This window comes from Schistocerca americana, chromosome 4, assembly GCF_021461395.2.
Source record: "Schistocerca americana isolate TAMUIC-IGC-003095 chromosome 4, iqSchAmer2.1, whole genome shotgun sequence".
Classification (NCBI taxonomy): Eukaryota; Metazoa; Arthropoda; class Insecta; order Orthoptera; family Acrididae; genus Schistocerca; species Schistocerca americana.
The window spans coordinates 166999385-167014275 of NC_060122.1; the positions used below are offsets into that span (position 1 = coordinate 166999385).

A 14891-nucleotide genomic window follows, 5' to 3' on the forward strand; every position below is an offset into this window, starting at 1 on the left:
TAAGTTGGAGTGATGGATGTTGTAGGTCTCCTTCATGCAATTCCGCCAGAAAATACTTCTTCAAATATGTGGCAGCAATCTCTTTTCTATTGTATTTCATGGTTACATATGGTTTTTTGCTGATAGTTCTGTTAACACACTGACTGCCACTACGCTGCTAGCAGACAGCCATTTGTGATGGTCAATGGCTCCCATATATTTATTGTAATTACGAAGGCATAGCTGGTTGCTCAGTTTCAAGTACTTCCTTCTTTTTCTTGCAGAATATTTACTGAATGCTGAATGTCCTTCCTCTTGCCAATAGCTGCTTCATTCTTCTTGGCAAATGTATCTTCTGGATGGTCCCTTTCATTCTGTTTTACTTCTTTCTTTGGCTTCCCAGGATTCGTTACTGGTTATGTTCACCCTTACTGTTTCACTGGCTCCGAAACCTCTCTCTTTCAATACTTCCAGTGAGTAAGGAAGTTTGCTTTACACTGTCATGTACATAATACACTACTGGCCATTAAAATTGCTACACCATGAAGATAACATGCTACAGACGCGAAATTTAACCGACAGGAAGAAGATGTTGTGATATGCAAATGATTAGCTTTTCAGAGCATTCACACAAGGTTGGTGCCGGTGGCAACATCTTCAACGTGCTGACATGAAAGTTTCCAACCGATTTGTCATACACAAACAGCAGTTGACTGGCGTTGCCTGGTGAAACATTGTTGTGATGCCTCGTGTAAGGAGGAGAAATGTGTACCATCGCGTTTCCGACTTACGTTTCCGACTTTGATAAAGGTCAGATTGTAGCCTATCGCGATTGCGGTTTATCGTATCATGACATTGTTGCTCACGTTGGTCGAGATCTAATGACTGTTAGCAGAATATGGAATCGGTGGGTTCAGGAGAGTAATACGGAACACTGTGCTGGATCCCAACAGCTTTGTATCACTAGCAATCGAGATGACAGGCATCTTATCCACATGGCTGTAACGAATTGTGCAGCCACGTCCCGATCCCTGAGTCAATAGATGGGGACGTTTGCAAGACAACAACCATCTGCATGAACAGTTTGATGACGTTTGCAGCAGCATGGACTATCAGCTCGGAGACCATGGCTGCAGTTACTCTTGATGCTGCATCACAGACAGGAGTGCCTTCGATGGTGTACTCTACGACAAACCTGGGTGCACGAATGGCAAAACGTCATTTTTTCAGATGAATCCAGGTTCTGTTTACAGCATCATGATGGTCGCATCCGTGTTTGGCGACATCACGGTGAACGCACATTGGAAACGTGTATTCGTCATCGCCATACTGGCGTATCATCCGGCGTGATGCTATGGGGTGCCAATGGTTACACATCTCGGTCACCTCTTGTTCGAATTGACGGCACTTTGAACAGTGGACGTTACATTTCAGATGTGTTACGACCCTTCATTCGATCCCTGCGAAACCCTGCATTTCACCAGGATAGTGCACGACCGCATGTTGCAGGTCCTGTATGGGCCTTTCAGGGTACAGAAAATGTTCAACTGCTGCCCTGCCCAGCCAGCACATTCTCCAGATCTCTCACCAATTGAAAACGTCTGGTCAATTGGGGCCGAGCAACTGGCTTGTCACAATACGCCAGTCACTACTCTTGATGAACTGTGGTATCGTGTTGAAGCTGCATGGGCAGTTATACCTGTACACGCCATCCAAGCTCTGTTTGACTCAATGCCCAGGCGTATCAAGGCCATTATTATGGCCAGAGGTGGTTGTTCTGGGTACTGATTTCTCAGGATCTATGCACCCAAGTTGCGTAAAAAGTAATCACATGTCAGTTCTAGTATAATATATTTGCCCAATGAATACCCGTTTATCATCTGCATTTCTTCTTGGTGTAGCAATTTTAATGGCCAGTAGTGTTTTTTACTATCATTTTGACTATATATAGTTATGGACTGCGCACCTGTTCCCGGCGGAGATTTGGGTCCTCCTTTGGGGATGGGTGTGTGTGTTTGTCCTTAGGATAATTTAGGTTAAGTAGTGTGTAAGCTTAGGGACTGGTGACCTTAGCAGTTAAGTCCCATAAGATTTCACACACATTTGATTTTTTTGACTACATATAAGTTGGGTGAAATGTGTACTGTTTTTGGAAATTTTTGTTTATCTTATCAAATAAGAGCCTGCTTTCAAAAGGTTTATCATGTGTGTTGTCGTTTGCTTTTTTGGTGTCTTGAAAATGGATTACCTATCTCAATTGAAAATACCTGTCTTTACTCAGAGCAGTTTTAACCAGTGATATTGGCACGAGGTGTAGTGCATACAGTGTAGTGTAAGGTTTAGCATCACTGGCTCGCATGCTGTGGGTTGCCAGTTCCAAACCTGACCACCAGCAGTTATTTAGTATTTAGTATCTATCATTTCTGGAGAAGGTTGTTGAAATATCTTATATTTATGTATTCTGGAATGTTTGGTGCCTGTATAAATAACAACACTATCCATCCAGGAATTCAGTTCTGATCTGTGTATTTGTTAATATTTGGAATAAATGTGTTTCCTGTGCTAAGAGTTTTACTTCACTGATGATCATGCTTTTGGATCTGGACCTGATTGTGGTTATGATGTGACATTGTTTGGAAAACACAAAGCGTCTTCATAACTGTGGCTCCAATTAGACAACATAAAATCTGTCTACTACACGTACAGGAACCAGTATACAAGCAGTACATTGTTCCTAAGACCTGTATATTCAGGACAGAGATGGATTCCGAAATAGCAGTAAATCAGTTGTGCATCAGACATCCATTAGTGTTTTCTGGAGACACTGGTTAGTGCCCAGCAGAATGGGATTCAACCCAGTTGCTAAATGCAACAAATGTATTACACGATATGTTTAAACAAATATGCACCACCTCTACTTTGATGGCCTAGCTGAAGAAAATGTTTGGCGACAATCAGCAGCAAGTCCACTTAGTAGAAGAACAATTGAAGAACAGGGCCCAACGTTAAGGGGAAATGACACACTTTATCTCCACATTCGTTTGTAAGGTGCTGATTACCTTGATGTTGAGTGCCCATAAGATCCAAACACACACACACACACACACACACACACACACACACACACCTGTTATCATTACAAACAAACTGCATTTAATCATAAACTGATAAATTTATGTGTGGTGGTGGTGGTTAGAGTTTAACGTCCCGTCGACAACGAGGTCATTAGAGACGGAAATTTATGTGTAATATGGCTTCAAACATTCAACTTAAGTATGATAAGAAGTTAAGAGATGACCATGCAAAAAATAATTTAAGTACACTCAGTGGAAATAAGCATTGCATGGGAAGTAACTTCAAATTCATGCACAAAGTAGAAAATTTGACCAATATTAGGTTCATCCCTACAGAAATGAATAAATGAAAGGCCACAAATTAACATAGAGCATTGCTTAGGAACAACATGATTAAAAATCTAATTGCAATCACTAAAGTGGCACTCGATATGGCCCAGTTGCCGTTTCAGGAGCAAAACAATATTACTTGCAAAATTGCAAAAAAATACAAATGCAACTGAAACAAGATAGACGGACCAGTATGAGACGAAGGATAGTGATGTCATGCATCACATTAATAGCAAGCTTGAAAACGTAAATCTGTTTTTTGGTGTTCTTCGTTGTGAAGACTGGTTTAATGCAGTTCTTGATGCTACTCTATCCTGGGCAGACCTCTTCATCTCTGAATAACTACTGCAGTTTACATCCTTCGGAATCTGCTTACTTATTCATCTCTTGGTCTCTTGGTCTCCCTCTACAACGCCCCCCCCCCCCCCCCCCCCCCACACACACACACACACAGACTTCCCGCCTGTACTAAATTGGTGATCCCTTGATAATTTCTGAATGTGTCCTATCAACTAATCACTTCTTCTAGTCAGCTTTTACCACAAATTTCTTTATTCTCAAATCTATTCAGTACCTGCTCATTAGTTACATGATCTACTCATCTAATCTTTTATCATTCTTCTGTAGCACCATATACCAAAAGCTTCTGTTCCCCTCTTATCATAACTGTTTGTTGTCCACATTACACTTCCATATACGGCTACACTCCATACAAATACATTCAAAAAAGACTTCCTTACATTTAAATCTATTCTGTGTTAACAGATTTCACTTCTTCAGAATTGCTTTTCTTGCCATTGCCAGTCAACATTTTATATCCTCTGTATCTGAGCTATGAGCAGTCATTTTGCTGCCTTCAATAGCAAAAGTCGTGTACTACTTTAAGTGGCCCATTTTCTAATCAATTCCCTGAGCATCAACTAATTTAATTTAGCTACTTTCCATTATGCGTGTTTTGTGTTTTTTCGTTTTCATATTATATCCTCCTTTCAAGACAGTGTTCATTCTGCCCATTGCTCTTCCAAGTCCTTTGCTGTCTCTGACAGAATTACAGTTTCATTGGTAAACATAAAAAGCTTTTATTTCTTCTCTCTGAGCTTTTTCTTTATGTCTTGCTCAGTGTACAGATTGAATAACATCAGTGATATGCTACAACCCTGTCTCACTCCCTTCTAAACCACTGCTAATGCCCCTTGACTCTCATGACTGTGGTCTGGTTTTGGTACAAGTTGTAAATAGCCTTTCACTCCTATATTTTACTCTTGCTATCTTCAGAATTTCAAAGAGAGTATTCCAGTTGGTCAAAAAGATTTCAGGTTTCCAGCCGGTTGTCGTAAACTTCATTGCACGATTTTTCGGCTGGACAACTGCCAGCCATCTTCAGGTGAGCCGAAGAAGGACTGACAAAGACGTTCTCCGCTCCAGCTTATATAGAGCGCTGATAGTACTGCCGCGCATGCATTGCAATTGTGGAGACAGAAGGGCCACACCGACCAGTGGCAGCGACCTCAGTGGGGGAACTGCAGTAATCAGCTGCCGTCGGTATTGTCGCTGGCCGCAGCTATCGAAGTCTTCTGGCGTCTTCGTCTCGAGCAAATTTCAGAGATGACGGGATTCCATTCGTTATTCAATTGGTAACCACTGTCACGGTTGATTAGATTTCCCGCGATACGTATTTCAACTGATTCTTTGATAATGGAGTCCCAAAAAGTTTTTGCAGTGGCCAAAATCGAAGTTTTGTCGTACTCCATTGAATGTCCATTAGAAATACAATGTTCCGCAACTGCAGACTTATTGGGTTGCAGTAGGCGAGTGCAATGTTGATGTTCTGTGCAACGCTCTTCCACTGTACGCGTTGTCTGTCCTATTTATAAAATACCGTGTCAGTGTGGTATGGCACGCAAGCCTCCCCACCAACGGCAAGGTCCATGGTTCATGGAGGGGGGGGGGGGGGGGGGGGGGAATAATGTGCATACTATGTGCTTAATTTAAGAACTTTAACATGGGGATTTTGAAAAGAAAGTTAACGAAAATTTTATACGAGCCTTAATACATGAAATATGAGGGCATACAAAGTTGGACAGTGTGGGTCAGCCTGCTCTGTCACAAATAGTGTTCTCATCTGTTGACATTATGTTGTGTACTTTGTCGCATTAAAATTGAGATTAGATTAGATTAGATTAATACTAGTTCCATGGATCATGAATACGATATTTCGTAATGATGTGGAACGAGTCGAATTTTCCAATACATGACATAATTAGGTTAATTTAACAACATACTTAAGTTAATATAACAACTTTATTTTTTGTGTTTTTTGTTTTTCTTTATTTTTATTTTTATTTTTTTTAATTTTTTTTAAATTTTTTTTAATATTTTTTTTTTCTTAATTTATATCTAAAAATTCCTCTATGGAGTAGAAGGAGTTGTCATTCAGAAATTCTTTTAATTTCTTCTTAAATACTTGTTGGTTATCTGTCAGACTTTTGATGCTATTTGGTAAGTGACCAAAGACTTTAGTGCCAGTATAATTCACCCCTTTCTGTGCCGAAGTTAGATTTAATCTTGAATAATGAAGATCATCCTTTCTCCTAGTATTGTAGTTATGCACACTGCTATTACTTTTGAATTGGGTTAGGTTGTTAATAACAAATTTCATAAGAGAGTATATATACTGAGAAGCTACTGTGAATATCCCTAGATCCTTAAATAAATGTCTGCAGGATGATCTTGGGTGGACTCCAGCTATTATTCTGATTACACGCTTTTGTGCAATAAATACTTTATTCCTCAGTGATGAATTCCCCCAAAATATGATGCCATATGAAAGCAATGAGTGAAAATAGGCGTAGTAAGCTAATTTACTAAGATGTTTATCACCAAAATAGAACTAACTTTGCCTCTTCATGAATATAGAATGGCAAGTCATTAATATATGAGAATGAACATGCTCCCCATAGCAGTGAAAGAGGCCTGAAGAAGCTACAAAGTTGACCAATGCGCTACTCACCTGCAGGCTACCATCTTGTAGTTGAGTTAATAGATCAAATGGCAGTGCAAGTAAGAGTGGCCTAAAGTGAGTGTCCGCAAGGTGTACGTTTAAATGTGGCCATGGCAGCCATACTTTTCGTTGTCCATATGTGGTGATATCTTCAGATGGAATATTTTTTATACTCCAGCCAAAGCATCCACCTTTTTATATTGCTTCTGCCACATTTCAGTGCCCTGAATTATATTAAAATGCTTCACAGTCTGTAACAGGAGATGAGCCACCCTACATTTGCACTAAAAACCATTGCATATTCTTTAATGGAAGCATTTTTAAACATATTTTAACAGGTTTTAATGGTTTCCATCAATTATTATTATTATTATTTACATGTATTTGGTGTATGAGGGGCAGTCATTTATTACACCAGGAACTTGAATTTTGCAAGTAGTTATTCAACTGGGAAATTTCATATATGATATAACATTGTACCATCAGTTTCTGCCATTCATTGCCCTATTTTCATTTATTTTTTACTTGTTATTTTTGTGGTTATTAGTTTCATACTTTTCATATATTGATCAAATTAATCATCAGAAACTTTCTCCACCCTCCATGAAACACACTGCTCCTGAACACTCATCCCGTAAACCGTTTTCAACCTTTATACCAAAAGTCTGATCCCTGTAGAAGTCTCAGTATTTTCTAAAGGCCTCACCCTTAACCCAAAACCTGAATTCAGCCATGCTGCACTTGTAAAGGGCCTTCTTCATTTGTTCTTTACAATGGAAACATTCCTCACCACACAGCAGCCAAACAAAACTCCGCATACAATATTGTTTAAAACAGTTCCATCCTCCCTCCAATCATGATCCTCCTTTGCTTCCACCCATTGTGATAGTGAAGTGGAAACGTGGAGGGACACATACAGCACAAAAGCATACAGGCTGACCTCGTCTGTTGACTGGTAATATTTCCAGAATTCCCCATTTCTTACTTGGCATTACCTTCCAATCCTAAATCCCTCACTAGTGAGTCTAACATTACTCTTGTGTGGAGCACACAGCTATCTGTAACCTTATCAGCCTTCCTGCAGACAAAGGCACAGTGGTCGTGAATCGTAGTGACTGTGTGGCTGAGGGTCTCTGCCAACTTTCTGACACCTCTGCTTTCAAATCTTATAACCATGATGCCATCCTAGATGTCCAACAATACAGTAGCATCTCCTCAAGAGCTTAGGTCCATCCCAAAACTAAACATCTGAAACCATCTCCCTCCTCACACCAGCAAATCACCACATTCTTACTTTCTGAATACTCCACAAACTCATCCCCATAGGTCTCCCTGCTCGTTGTCCTGTTGTGGCTGGGTACAGTTCCTTCATGGAACGAAACTCTGCCTTTATTGACCAACACCTCTCAGACTGTTGTCCTTATCCTCCCATCCTACATCCAAGGACTGCTCACTTCCTTCACTACCTTTTCACAGTTCCTGTCTCATTATCACCAGTCTCCTTGTTGGTCACCGTGGATGAAACATCCCTGTACGACATACATCCTGCATACTCATGGCCGTGCGGCTATGGAACACAGCCTTTCCCAACATCCTCCTGATACCAAACCTACACTATGTGATCAAAAGTATCCAGACACCCCCAAAAACATACGTTTTTCATATTAGGTGCATTGTGCTGCCACCTACTGCCAGGTACTCCATATGAGCGATCTCAGTAGTCATTAGAATTCATGGGCAGAGCGGGGGCGCTTTGCAGAAATCACGGACGTTGAACATGGTCAGGCGATTGAGTGTCAGTTGTGTCACACGTCTGTATGTGAGATTTCCACACTCCTACACATCCCTAGGTCCACCATTTCCATTGTGATAGTAAAGTGGAAACGTGAAAGGACACGTACAGCACAAAATCATACAGGCTGACCTCGTCTGTTGACTGACAGAGACCGCCGACACATTCGTAATGTGTAATAGGCAGACATCTATCCAGACCATCACACAGGAATTCCAAACTGCATCAGGCTCCACTGCAAATACTATGACAGTTAGTTGGGAGGTGAGAAAATTTGGATTTCATGGTCGAGCGGCTGCTCATAAGCCACAAGTCATGCCAGTAAATGCCAAATGACGCCTTGCTTGGTGTAAGGAGCATAAACATTGGACGATTGAACAGTGGAAATACGTTTGTGTGGAGTGACGAATCACGATACACAATGTGGCGGTCTGATGGCAGGGTGTGGGTATGGCAAATGCCCGGTGAACGTCATCTGCCAGCGTGTGTAGTGCCAACAGTAAAATTCGGAGGCAGTGGTGTTGTGGTGTGGTCATGTTTTTCAAGGAGAGGACTTGCACCCCTTGTTGTTTTGCATGGCACTATCACAGCACAGGCCTACATTGATGTTTTAAGCACCTTCTTGCTTCACACTGTTGAAGAGCAATCCAGAGATGGCGATTGCATCTTTCAACTTGATCGAGCACCTGTTCATAATGCACGGCCTATGGCAAAGGGGTTACACGACAATAACGTCCCTGTAATGGACTGGCCTGCACAGAGTCCTGACCTGAATCCAATAGAACACCTTTGGGATGTTTTGGAATGCTGTCTTAGTGCCAGGCCTCACCGACCAACATCGATACCTCTCTTCAGTGCAGCATTCCATGAAGAATGGACTGCCATTCCCCAAGAAACCTTCCAGAACCTGATTGAATGTATGCCTGTGAGAGTGGAAGCTGTCATCAAGGCTAAGGGTGGGCCAACACCATATTGGATTTCGGCATTACCGATGGAGGGTGCCATGAACTTGTAAGTCATTTTCAGCCAGATGTCCAGATACTTTTGATCACATAGTTTTTCACATCTTTCCTAATCCTGATCAACCACATACTGACCCATAGTTATTTCACTTTTGAAGGCCAAATGTATAAAAAAATCTGTGGTATCCACATGGCACGTTCCTATTTATGGGCCATCTGGAAGAGTTCTTTTTCATGATATGTGGTCATGGTAAAGACAACCTTTTGCTCTTTCGTCCATAACCTCAACACTTGCTCCAAAATTCACTTCAGTTGGCCTTTCTCAAGTCAATAAGCCACCTTCCTAGATGTCTATCTCCACCTCTTAGATGGATCTGTAGATATGTGTGTTCTTATCAAGCACACTAACGACCAACAATACTTCCATTTCGGCAGCTGTCACCCATGCACTGTCAAAAATCAAAAAGTTGCTTCCTTACAGCTTCACCACCCATTGACACTGCATGTGCAATGGAAAGCAGGAGCTGTTGAAATATAGTGATAACCTTGTTGTGTGCCATCTCCTCCTCTGACACCCTTTATCACCCAGTTGGTGTTGAAAAGGTTGAACAGCTCAATCATATCATCCAACAAGGTTTTCACTACCTCTTGTAATGCTCTGATATGAGTGATATCCTACCCAATATCATATCCACATCATTCAAAATAGTGTTCGTCCACCCATCCAACTTGCAGAATATTCTTGTCCATCCCTATTCCAGGCACACTGCCATTGCTGCACCCAGAAGTCATTCATTTCCTTGTAGATGAACGAGGTGTAAGACCTGTCCCATGCCCCCACTCTCCACTTCCTTCTGCAGTTCCACTCACAGGCTTTTCCTACTCTGTAAATGGTGGAGCCATGTGTCAAATCAGCCATGTTACATATCAACTGTGCTGTAATTACTATGTTGCATTCTATGTGGGCATGACAGGCAACCAACTCTCTACTCACATGAACTGCCACCACCAAACTGGCCAATTGTGAACTTAATCATCCATTGCTGAAATGCTGCACAGAACAACACAAATGACTACTTACAGCTGCTTCACTGTGTGGGCCATTTGGAAATTCCATTCCAGCACAAGTTTCACTATGTAGACCATGTGGAAATTCTGTTCAAGAACAAGTTTCTCTAAACTACACAGGTGGGAACTGTCATTCCATCATACATAGTACTCTGCAGTCCCCCAGCCTAAACCTCTACTAACTTGTTTCCCACGGTCTTACCTTCCCTTTTCCCTTCTGTCATTGTCCACTCTACAACTTCTCTGTCCAGATCAGGCACTGTCTTCTCCAACCATTCTTCTTGCCCCCACCCCCCCTCCCTTCTCTCTCCTTCCTCCCTTTCTTTCTCCCCTACCCTTATTTCTCCCCTCCCTGTCTTCTCCTCTCCTCCTGCTCCATCTTTCTGTCTTTTTATATTTATAATTTACCCTACACTCTCAGAACCCCTTTTGTCTTGTTGTGCACTCACTGAGCCATCTGTCTTTCCCATTTCTATCTCGTACTACCCCATTAAACCCCACTTGCCTCAATCATCCTACCCTACCCTGTCTCCACATCCATCAGCCCAGACAACTGCTCTCAACAATCAATGATTGTGTCACTGTGACCACGATTTTGTGCCTTTGGCACCTGAGTGATTGTGTGTGGGAATGACTGATCTTTCTGCTAGAAAATGAGCCAGAGCTCAAAAGCTTGTCAACTCTTGTTTTCTGTTACCTGTGTCTGTGCATCACCCATCTGCCTGCTATAGATGAGTTGCTGCCTTTCCCATTTTTTATGTATTGTTCCATCCAGGTATTTTCACTAGTGCCATCAGATTAATTAAATTAGACATATGATAGAAAAGTCAGTGGCATGTACTGGCAGATTAACTGAATTTGTATGGTAAATGCTGACTAGTTATTGTATTGTGCCATTGTTTTACACTGTAAGCTGATACTGCAGTAGTTGTTGACAAAAGACAGTGCATTTTTTACAGACACATTACATTTATTTCAGAACCACAATGTACGTGTGAAATACAGTTTTTTAACAAAGTGCTACTCAGAAGAAGTCAAAAATATGCTTGGAGCCATCAAATCTGGAGCATCATATTGTCCTGATGTAGTAGTTGTGAATTCTTGCTTGTGGGACATATCACGGTATGTGTTCCTATTTGGCATGGAGTGCAAAACAGAATAAATACCAGAAATTGAGATAAATTGTTACTAGCAGACATTGTATACATTTTACTCTGATTTATTGATTTGTTAATCTTAAAATGCACCTCTGGAACTGAATGTCATTGTAATAAGAAATGACTAGTATTTTAATATCCAGATGTACTTTTCAAGCATTTGATCATAATTTAGTTAGTTAATTATTAGTTACATGTTCAATGTATCATTTGAATAATTCTTTTATCGAAATGTTGTGAGACGAGTCAGTTCACAGGATATGAATACATGTTCAGTGTTAACATGAATTAACACATTATTTTTTTTTAGTTTTACTTATGCATTTACATCGAAAAACAATTTTTTTCCATGCATTTTTTTAAACAGGAATTCATTTATGGAATAGAAGGAATTGTCCAGGAGATTTAAAATCTGCTTTGGTACCTGTCAGACATTTTAAGGCATTGGATGAATGATCAGAAATTTTTGTTGCATCATATTATATCCAAGAAATGTTTATTCATGTTACAGTAATACATTTGAAGTACTGTTTTATATACTGCAGTTTGCAGCATGGAGAAGATAGTAGTTGACCACTCAGAGCATGCTGCCCACAAGTTGGTAGAGACTTTCCTGCTCAAGCCTGTCCCATTCTTAGATGGTGACTATACTTAGGTTATGTAGTTTGTGAGATGGCCTCTGTAATGGCATACTGCCAGTTCCACGTGATCCCCAGTAGGCTCATTTTTGTTAATGCCAGCAAGTACAGTAGGCCATTCCATTTAATCAATTCTTGCTTCTTGGAGGAGTGTGTTGCTAAGATGGGTGTTATGCGCTTGTCACCTCAAAAGACAAATCCTTCGCTGAAATGTTGACTGTAGGCCTAGACAAGAACTGAGAGGCTCCTCCCTAATAATACACAGTTTAATATAATGGGTGAAATTGTGCACCTAAAGTGGAGCCATCTCCAAATACATAAAGCTATTAGCATTTGTGTGGGTAATTTGTACTGATATTTCATTTTCTATGTTCATTTAATAATAATTTTATGTATTAATACTTGTAGAAGGATTTGAATAACATGATGCAAAACAGGCAAGGAAGAATTAAGTAGTTGTTTTGGCGAGCAATTGCTGTTCCAGTTCATGCCATATACTAAAAATAAAAAAATAAAAAATTGTAATGAGAAAATATAATAGTATGTGGTAGAATAAGTGTACAGAACTGTGTAATGTAATTGGTTTAATATTTGCATATTGTGAAAAGTATTTTTCTGTAAATGAGTGATGGTCAAGTATATGGATCTTAATTTGACTAGAGCAGTGTGTCAAGTGACAGAAAATGCAGGGCAGAGGTGCTAGGTAAAGATCATGGTCTTCGATGTGAAGGGAGCTGTGCGTGTTAGGTGGGCTAAAATGGCGTGGGGCCACACATGTTTTGATTCTGAGGCAGGATCAAGCCTGTAGGACTGTTCAGAAGCTAGTCTTCAGTTTATAAGTTTGTGAGCTGTGAACATAGTGGAATTATGGTGACTGTGATGTAATGAACTGTTTATTGCCTGCCACTGCTGTGCTAAAAGTATTTACAGATTTGATCAGACCTTTGTGTGTAGGACTATCATTCATAGCTAAGCAAATAAATAATCATTTATGTAAGGGCTTAAAGGAACGGTGTGCCTGTGCAGACAAGCCGCTTAACAGGCTGTGCACTCGCCCTCTGCTGTATTGCAAAGAGTGGTAATGTCCTCATGGATGAAGAGAACCTTATAGTAACGATCCAGAACCTATTCCAGGTGTCCCCTTGCCCACCTTCTTTGCACTGTGTCATCCTGGGAGAATTATATTGTTGTTCGTAATTGGTGCTTAGAGGCCAAATTGATTTCATGGAGGCAGTTGTGTACTGTCTGTCTTGACCCTGTATTCCCAGTTGCTTAAAAAAAACGGCAGGACACACATGTACAGAATTTTATTTGAGGTACCCATGAGCCATAATTGGTAAATGGCACTCCTCAGGTGGTGCTATTGAGCATAAGCAAATGCTCCGAGGCATCTCCAATGTTGTGTACCTCACAACAGCTGTTAATGTTAAAAAGTCATCAGTGTGGTGGGCCCTAATTTTGTAGACAATTTCACTCACTGATAACCCTTCTTGTCATAAAGTGATTATGAGCACACAGTCTAAGCCTGGAATAACCCTTCAAGGCATGTTATTGAAGACCAGCATTTTCTATTTAACTGCACTGAGAATGCACTTTCAATTCCATTACACAAATAGCTGTGTGAAGTTATTTTCTGTGGTCAGTGGAGTGTTGAAAGATAGGTTTCTGATAAAAACTGAGACAAATTAAAGAAACAAAAAGCTTACATGTCATGGTGGTTTTTGAAAGCTTTTTTTTTTTTTAAGCATTTAACATGATATATTACTTTAAATTTTGGTAATATACTGAAGCTCATCCTGACAAAGTAAGCACGATGAGTGATGGAATAAACAAAGTGCAGAGCTACTTCAGTCTGTTTATATAAGGTGATATACGACTGCTACCCCAGACACCTATGAAATAAAACATAGCTGGAAGCCCATGGTTGTAAGAAAACCATCACATTTTGTATGTATTATCAGTTCTGGTGGAACAAGTGAAATCTGTGTTATGGCACAAATTGTTACAAGGTTTGCAAATCTGACAGATTACATAAGCAAACAATGAAACATATTAATTAAATGAAAGTGGTTTATATTTGTCATTATTAGTGTGCTGAATCCTAGTAAGAAAGCAAAAGAAAACATATCATACACTTTCTTTTACAATTAACACTCAGTATTTTTTTTAAAAATGCATTTTTTAGCTATTTTGACCACATATATTTCTCCTACTATTTCAGTTAATCATATGGTTAATATATGAAATACTATTATCACAATTAAAACTATTCAGAATCTATGTAAAAACTGTACATCTAGAACAAAAACTGCAAAACTTCATCTCACAGGGATTTAAAGCTACAAAGGGATCCAGCTTACCACCAACACTTAATAAAATATATTCAGAGAAAGCATTGGAACATTGGAAGAAAAATGTAATAACATAGAAACCCCAATGAAAGATAGTACTATAACTCACTGACAACCAGCCAATTTCACCACAAGATGGAGAAGACATTGAATATATCACTAGAAAATTGATAAGAGGAGTGTAAAAAATGAGGTGTTCAGGCCAGCATAAATAAAACAAAATACTTGGTAACAGGAGGAACAAATCAGGATTTTACACTGGATGAAGGTTGAGAACAATTACACATACTGAAGGGTACAAAAATATCTGTAGATGCTAAACATGGAAATTAATTCAAGTATAAGTGCTGGAAAGTTTACTATTGGAATATTAAATGGTATTTAATGGGCATATTAAATGGTATTTAATGGGCTCAACCAATTAGAAGTCAAACAAAAGAAAAATCTTAAAAACAATTATTAGAAGTGTTGTAATAATAAGGATCAGAAGTGTGGATCATTTGATCCTAATTAATGAAAAGATTGCGGGCAACTGATAT

At 39.9% G+C, this 14891-nt stretch overlaps 1 protein-coding gene across 1 annotated transcript in view; it reads left to right on the forward strand.

Annotated features, from left to right (window-relative positions):
• The window catches only part of LOC124613331 (PC-esterase domain-containing protein 1A-like), a 190905-nt gene that overhangs the window by 19232 nt on the left and 156782 nt on the right, over window positions 1-14891 (forward strand). The window contains exon 3 of the mRNA XM_047142027.1: window positions 11186-11328. Within this exon, the coding sequence (XP_046997983.1) occupies window positions 11186-11328 (143 nt within the window). The remainder of the gene's footprint in view (window positions 1-11185; window positions 11329-14891) is intronic.